This window comes from Humulus lupulus, chromosome 2 (assembly GCF_963169125.1).
Source record: "Humulus lupulus chromosome 2, drHumLupu1.1, whole genome shotgun sequence".
Taxonomy (NCBI): Eukaryota; Viridiplantae; Streptophyta; class Magnoliopsida; order Rosales; family Cannabaceae; genus Humulus; species Humulus lupulus.
Genome location: NC_084794.1, coordinates 242,974,569 through 242,982,576, shown reverse-complemented (window position 1 = coordinate 242,982,576; position 8,008 = coordinate 242,974,569). Strand labels below are relative to the sequence as shown.

General features: G+C 27.1%; 1 protein-coding gene across 1 annotated transcript; it reads right to left on the bottom strand.

Moving 5' to 3' along the window:
* Positions 1-3,999: 3,999 nt before the first annotated feature.
* LOC133819138 (uncharacterized) lies at positions 4,000-6,963 on the bottom strand. Its single transcript, XM_062252311.1, has 5 exons — positions 6,809-6,963; positions 5,547-5,655; positions 5,315-5,432; positions 5,064-5,216; positions 4,000-4,610 (listed from the first exon to the last, which is right to left on the bottom strand). Exons 2-5 carry the CDS (start codon positions 5,552-5,554, stop codon positions 4,413-4,415), a joined length of 477 nt encoding a protein of 158 aa, XP_062108295.1. The 5' UTR covers positions 5,555-5,655; positions 6,809-6,963; the 3' UTR covers positions 4,000-4,412.
* Between the last annotated feature and the right edge of the window lie 1,045 nt (positions 6,964-8,008).

The following is an 8,008-nucleotide window of genomic DNA, read 5'->3' as shown; positions in this document are numbered from 1 at the left end:
GATTTTAACGGTTTCTTTTTGTTAACTTTAACGAAATATTCTAAATATTTAACGGAATATATTTTTAAAAGTAATTAAAAATAAATATTTATTAAATATATTAATATAAAATCAAATGTTATAAAATATTATTATTATTATAATAATATATAATACAATACTAGATATTTAATAATTATATCAATATAAATTCATTTGTTATAAAATACTATTATTATAATAATATATAACATATAATATATTATCTTAATTTTTATAAAATTTTGCCTGAATAAATATTTAGTAATTATATTAATATAAATTTAAATATTATAAAATATTATTATTATAATAATATTTAATACAAAACTAGATTTTTAATAATTATATTAATATAAATTCAAATGTTATAAAATATTATTATTACAATAATATATAATACATAATAAATACATTATATATAAGTGTCGTATGTGTACAAATAGTATGACTGTGTAACTAAATAAGAAATTATAATAACATTTATCTTTTATAAAAAATAAAGAAGTTTCTTCTCTAATCATTGAGGTGTGATTTGAATAATATTATGAATGTTTTTGTACTTTAAATATAGTAGTTTGTGATCTAAAATGTTATCGTGTTATTTAAAAAAAACATAAACGATGTTTTAGTTTAATTTTTTTTAATATGTTTATGTCATTCTTTTATGTACAATATTATTTATTTATTTAAAATTTATATATTACAATCATAAAAATTTAATAAAAGTATAAAATTTCTAAATAAAATTAAGCAAACAGAAGTTGCAGATTGCTTACATCTAGTAACCTCTAAACACATGGGATATTCTTGCTATTTAATTTTTTTTAAAAATAATTATTCTTCCTTATTTTATACATGTATATATTTTTAAGTTTGTAGGTTCTTTTTTATTATTATTGTTGAAGCTGCTTCTACCCACTTAAGCTACAAGCACACACAATTCATTTTTTATTATTATTTAAATTAAATTGTCTCTTCAGAAATATATGATAAGAAAAATGAGTTTGTTTTCTTGGATTAGGTGAGACATATTGACAAATAGATGAGAAAAAGGTGGGAGAGCTCCAAAATACAATTCAAAGTTCAAACAATACCATACCCTTCAAAGGGTCAAGTCAGGCCCCCTTTTTTTTTTTTTTTTTAATTTTTTGCTCATTCCCACACATATAAGAATGACAGAGACCAACCCACCTTCACTTATTACCACTTTCTTCTTTGTTTTGGGTTCTCAAGAAAGAGAAAAAGAAAAATTCATCTATCCATCTATCTATCTTTAATTATTTATATTTTTCATATCATCTTTTATCTTTGAGGTGATATTTGATTTGACATGTATTGTTGGTGTTGCTAGTGAACTAGGTGGTAGAGTTCACTGATTTAAAAGACCACCATCCCTTCTTTACTTCTTCTTCTATCGCTATACAGTATTTTCTCAATAGTAAAACTTATCAATACTTTTTTACTAACTCAATCTGGAAATGGGTTTTAATTTTTGTTTTCCAATTTGGTTTTGCCATGTATATACTTGGATTTTTATTCCTTTTTTTATTTTTCAACTATAGAACTAGGGTTAGAGAAGTAGAGGTAAAAATCACATTGAAGGCTATTTCAAAGATCTCATAATAATAATAATAATAATAATATAAGATTATTCTAATGTGAATTATTTTGCACCCTTGAAGGGAACATTTGAGAATTTGTGCCTATACCACTTCGTAGTCCAAGATGTTTTGGATTAGACTAAAGAATCTCAAGCACTAAATGATGAGAGCCAACAACAAGAGGGGACAACATGACCGTGAATAGGTTAATGATGTACTAAGGAAAAAATGGTCCTAAATCTATTCAAGTTTTTGCTCTTTTATTTCTTTCAATTATTAAGTTGGATTGGAAGCATGCTATATATATGGTCGAACATCTCCAATGCAATCTACATATAATGCTGAATTTAGTAGAAAAATTACATAAATAGTATATTTGGCATATCATTTGATATTGTACTTAAAATCAAAATAACATTTTAACATGCTAATTAATATAAAATAAATATATTAGTATATGTGATTCATTAATATTTACTGAAAATATTAATTTTCTATTTGTCCTTTAATTTTTTTAGTAACAATCTTATAATAATAAAAGTTTCATTTATTGTTGTGGTAAATTTAATAAACTTTTATTTGTCAAAAAAAATTAATTAACTTTTAGCATCGGTTAAATTTGATATAATTTTTTGTACACTATTAGAGTGTTTTTAAAACAAATTTACAGCAGTGTTTTTTATAAAATATACATTATTTATTTAGCAATTTATTGGAGATACTATTCAAAATGAAGTATTTATTCCATAAGGTGAGTTATTATTATTATTATTATTATTATTATTATTATTATTATTATTATTATTATTATTTACAATGGGATGAAGCCATTATTGAAATTAGATAATATTTTTTAATGTTGCTTTTATATAAATATTAAGAAGAAGAAAAATAGTAACAAATATAAGACATCTCTCTAATATCAAAATATTGCTAGTCCCACAATTATATATACTCTATTTATCTTTTCAAATATGTTTTCTTTTGTTTACATTTTTATTAACTAAGTTTGATTTAATATTTATTATTTTAGTTATGTAAAATAGTTTTGATTGCAAATTCATGTGAATTACTTCAATTTGATACTTAATATTTTTTGTGGATGAAACCTGTGGCATCACAATAACTTTCTCAGAAATGTTATAATGAAAAGACATAGAAGTTTCTCACTAGGTATTTGACTAGATCTATAAGATCATTGACTTCCTAAAGGATCTATTTTAAAGAATTTTTTTAGAGCATGATTGAAAAAATTTACCCAGCTGATTTGGCCAAACATAATTGGCGTTCTATAAATTAATTAATGTTTTTTCTACCTGTGCAGTTTAAAAAAAAACAGACATAAAAGGTATTTAGATCATCCTAAAATTCTAGCCTTGATGAATAGAAGTGCTCATTTTTAAATGTAAAATACTCCTGAGAAAGGGATATTTTAGGTCCATCAACTATAGTCTTACATTCTTTATTAAATAAAATTTGAACGGGGTCTTTTTAATTTTATTAGAGATTATTTTATAAAAAAATATTGAATATTATAAATAGGGAGTTTCTACAATGGAATATGCCTTTTGTACTAATCAGTAAGAATATTTTTATTTTTTGCACTTGAAAAAATTATAATGTAGTTATTTAGTATCTCCTACTAATTTTCATAAAACTTCCAAATAATTTACAGTGCTCAAAAAATATTTCAAAATAAATTATTTTACATGCATATAAAACAAACTTCAAAACAACATGTTTTATGTTTTCGGTACTGTAAATTATTCAGAATTTTACAAAAATTTGTAAGAGTGTACACCATCATATAAAAAAAATTAAATTGTAACCTATTATGTGCCGAAAAAAAAAATTTATTTTAAAGCTTAATTTATATGCGCTTGAAACAAATAGTTTTAAAGTCTATTTTCGACGCCTTAAATTATTTAAAATTTCTTAAAAACTAATAAAATGTCTATTATAACTATAATATACACCATAACAAAAATTAAGATAATTTCTTTATGTACTAAAAATAGAAATGTCCCTACTATAAAATTTTCCTATAATTATATTGTATATAAACGCATATACTTCTCTTGTGCTTGTATCTTCAATTATATTTGTTCTATTTGCACATACATTTTTTGAAGAAAAAAAAATATTCTACACAATATTTTTGGTACAATAAGTTGTTGAGAGAAATAAATTAGTCACAATATTATACTTTTTGATGTACATCTTGAGGCATCAAGAAAAATAATTAGTGGCTTTAATTAATACATAATGAATAAGAAGCTACTAAGAGAATCTTGTGAAGCTGAGCTTATAGTACCAAGGTCAATTCCCATGGCTTTCTTTCGACTCAAATATTTTAACAAAAGAACAAGTTATCATGCAATGTGGAAGATTCAGTCTAATTTTGTTCTAAAAAATCAATAATTATCTTTGTCAAAACAAAAAAAATCAATTATTATCCAGAAAATGAAAAACATAATCTAAGCAACATCAATTATCCTGATTATGACAAGAGTATATAAATAGTAATACATTTCTAATGATGTATAATTAGCTGGTGTAAATGATATCCCCAAATGCAGCCAGAATCAAAACTCAAAGATCTAATGCCCATGCATTCAATTCTTCACTTGTTAAGACTAGAAAAGCAAGTATAAAAGCTCATAGTAAAACTCATTTCTTACAAGAAACTTTGAGCTCAATTCAGTATATGCCTTGCATTTGGTTAGTTGGGTACAAACCTGGACTCCATAGTTTATACTATATATATACTCAACTTGTCACCATCTTTAGTTATTCGGCCGTTTTCTCATTACCCTCATTGATTCTCTGTTCTTCATTGTCGCTTTCCTTGGTTACAGTTTCCTGATTAGCCTCATTGGTTCCCTCTTCACTTGCCATTTCAGTTGGAGGTGGCGGCAACACCTCTACCACCACCTCAACAAGCTCCTCCACGGTATCTCCTAAACGATCATCACATTGCTCGATCATCTGTGGAACTCAAGATCCACTTTGAGTAATTTTGGCATTTTTAAACAAATCATGATAGAGTTGGCTAATAGATGGCAGGGTATTTGGCTAAAGTTCCAATCATACTAGAGGATAACCAGTTATCAAAAGATAAGGACAGAATAACAGTCTTTAAGTTAATTCAATTCCAAAAGAACAAAAAAAAATACTAAATAAACAGATAACAAAGCCTATTAATCTCATTACTTTTATTAACATATCAAAATATAGCACTAGTTTTTATATCACCCACAAATGACAAAAGTTTATATCCTATACTGCAAATGTAAATTCTATAACGTGATGGCATAAATAATAACACCAAGAAAGATGATACTTAATGGAAGTATTTAGATACATCATTGCTAACAAAAAGATATGAAAATTTAACCAGTAACAAAAAGAGATGAGAAAAAAGCAAGAATTATTGGTTACCGAGTAAAGTTCAACTGGAGTACTGGGCCTTATATTGATTATATTGAGTAATTCAGCTTTTGCAAGGTCATACTTTTTGGACTTCTCCAAAAACTCACTGATATTTTCTTGAGTCTGATTGCAAGCAGCAGTTTCAACCAAATAATCATAAACCTAAAGCAGAACAAAACAGAACACCTATAAGCTATCACCCTCCAAGGAATTACCACTAATTTAATCCACTGAGGAAAAACAAAACAAAATATACAAACTTTATACTCAGATGGGGCTACATCAGCAAGAACCCGAGACGGATCTTTTGAGGCTCCTCTAGATTTTAGAAATTTGATCACTTCAAAATTGGTAAGTGGACCAGCATTGGCCTCTAAACTGCATAACAATGTGGAAAAACCTCACATGTAAAATACCTAATAAAGTAAACATTACACAGAATCATTCATGAATAATCTAAAACCACTAGATAATAATATAGTAAGAACATACATCTTCATTTTCCAACAATCAAATGGGGACACAGTTCATTCACGCACAGCCATGCCTCGAGAAGTTATAACCTCCTTTGCTCGATGATCTCTGACAAGAGACAAGGGGTCTGAAATAACAAACACATTCACAGAACATTAAAATAGGCACAGCTGATTTTTTAGTTCCCAAAATATATATACATCCCAATAAATATATACTAAAAGAAATTGTAGTTACATACATAAATGTTACACAGTTTTAATAGAAAAACCAGATACAAAACAGCCTGGCAACATAGACATGTAAATTGTTGCTTTACTCATCATCCAATAATTGTAACTTAGCAAATTAAATAATCTCTAAAATCAATAAATTATTGATTATTATGAAAAATATATTTAGGGGAATGTTCTAGAGGGACACACACGTATATAGTAGTGATCATCCTCAATCCTCGTCAAATTATATATACATATATGCATGTAGTTCTGCGTATAAGAATGTACAGTAACCAAAAGGAAAACGTCTGAATCTCTCTATATCTAAAACCATACCTGAAGAGCTCATCACATATGAAGGGTCATTAATACACTACTCGTATATATTGTTTCCCCTGATCATTGGTGAAACTAGCACATATTTTACATATATAGTCTATCCTCTTAAAGAAGAGAACACAAACATGGCTTTTCAAAGGCATTTGTTCTCATTCTTTAATTCGATTTATAGCCTCTGTTGTATCCATGTTCATTATGAAGTAGCTTTACATCCTTAACATGCAAGACCGCTACTATAAAGTCAAATTACTCTACTCGATCGAATTAGGTGTGCATAACAAAGCTCTGCTGTCCTTTTAACTTAAACAGTTATATGTTCATGTTCCATTCTCACTGAGACAAAAAATCAAACATATTGACTACATAAATTTCCACCTCAACCATACTTGATACTTAAAACACATACTTCCTCTCAATATGTTCCAAAATCATAATATCAGTAAAACAACTCATTTTATAATCTTTGCCCCCCCCCCCCAACAAAAAAAAAAAATATAGTGCAAAAAAAACAGAAAAAAATCGTAAAAGATAAAATATAACCCACTTTTTTATTTGAAGGACCATATACCACAATAACATTATCGAAATCGTATAAAAAGTACTTTGGAAAATGAGGGTTCGGAAGAAAATTCATCGTATGAACCATTTGAGTACCCAATACCAAAGTAAATCAACAAACATAACCCATAAATATTTAGAGATACAAAGACCAAGAAAACTCACTTTCGAAACCAGAGCGGTGGATACCGGCGGAGATGGAGTCGGCGGCGATTAGGCTAGGCGTTTCAGGACCTACAGGTATACCATAGCTCACGGCTGAGCTTCAAAACTTTTCGAGCGGCAATTGGGACAACTTCAGTATACACATTTTTCAATTTTTGTATTTGTTGAAGCTTGTGGGCTCGCGGTTTGCCCCCATTAATTCGGGGCCCCGATTTTTAATTTTTAATTTTAAAAAAAAAACACAATTAAATAAATTAATACTAATACATTAGTTCATTATATAAATTAGAAATTAAGAATTTAAACAAATAAATTAATACATTTTATTATTTTTGACAAAATATGGAATTGAAAAAAAATGGTTGGTATATATTTTTATAGAAAATTAGTTTTGGAATCCTAATTCTACTTATCCCAATATTCATTGAAATTATAATTTCTTAATCTCATTCCTAAAACTAAAAGTGTAAATCAAATATTAAAATGTATTTTTAATAAGAATTAGTTTCACATTTCAAGGTCAATTCCACCTCCCCAATGTCAAAATAAATAAATAAGAATGAGTTTTATATTTCAAGGTCAATTCCACCAAACTAAATATATGCACTTCTAAATTACATTATTAATGTTCATTTTCCTCAAACTAATTCTTGATGTAAATGTATTTTTGTCATTGAACATCATGTTAAGTTCCCCTAAAAAACATCATATTAAGACATGCATTTGTATGATTAGATATCGAAAACATTAAACACGTGATTTTAATTTAGCACGTGTTTTGTTGAGTTGTCTTTCTTTATTTGTGCCCTAGTATATATATATATATTTATTTATTTTATATGCATTAATGTAATGTCCTAAAATCCATAATGCGGTTTAATGGCTGGATTAGTAGGCCGGGAGGGTCATAATTGATTTATTATGCCATTAAATTATTATATGCATATTTATGTGAATTATATTATAATATGATGTTAAATGCATGCATATGGGTCCACATTTTATCACAGGGGTATTTTGGTAATTTGACACATTGAGGGCGTAATTGTATATTTGTGTGCATGTCGATAATCTATTGTTGAGGCCACATTATAATGTGAATTTGTTCGAGCTATTCGGCATGAGACAATCTTTGAGTGCAAATCAGCGGTTTAGTCATAACAGGATTAAGTTTGGGGCTTGGAGTGAGTCTTGGGATAA

Excerpts from the sequence above, each read along its gene's own strand:
- LOC133819138 (XM_062252311.1), bottom strand. Across the intron at positions 5,217-5,314 it reads TAGCCCCATCTGAGTATAAA|GTTTATGATTATTTGGTTGA; the intron begins GTTTGTATATTT and ends GTTCTGCTTTAG. Across the intron at positions 4,611-5,063 it reads CTCCAGTTGAACTTTACTCG|ATGATCGAGCAATGTGATGA; the intron begins GTAACCAATAAT and ends TGAGTTCCACAG.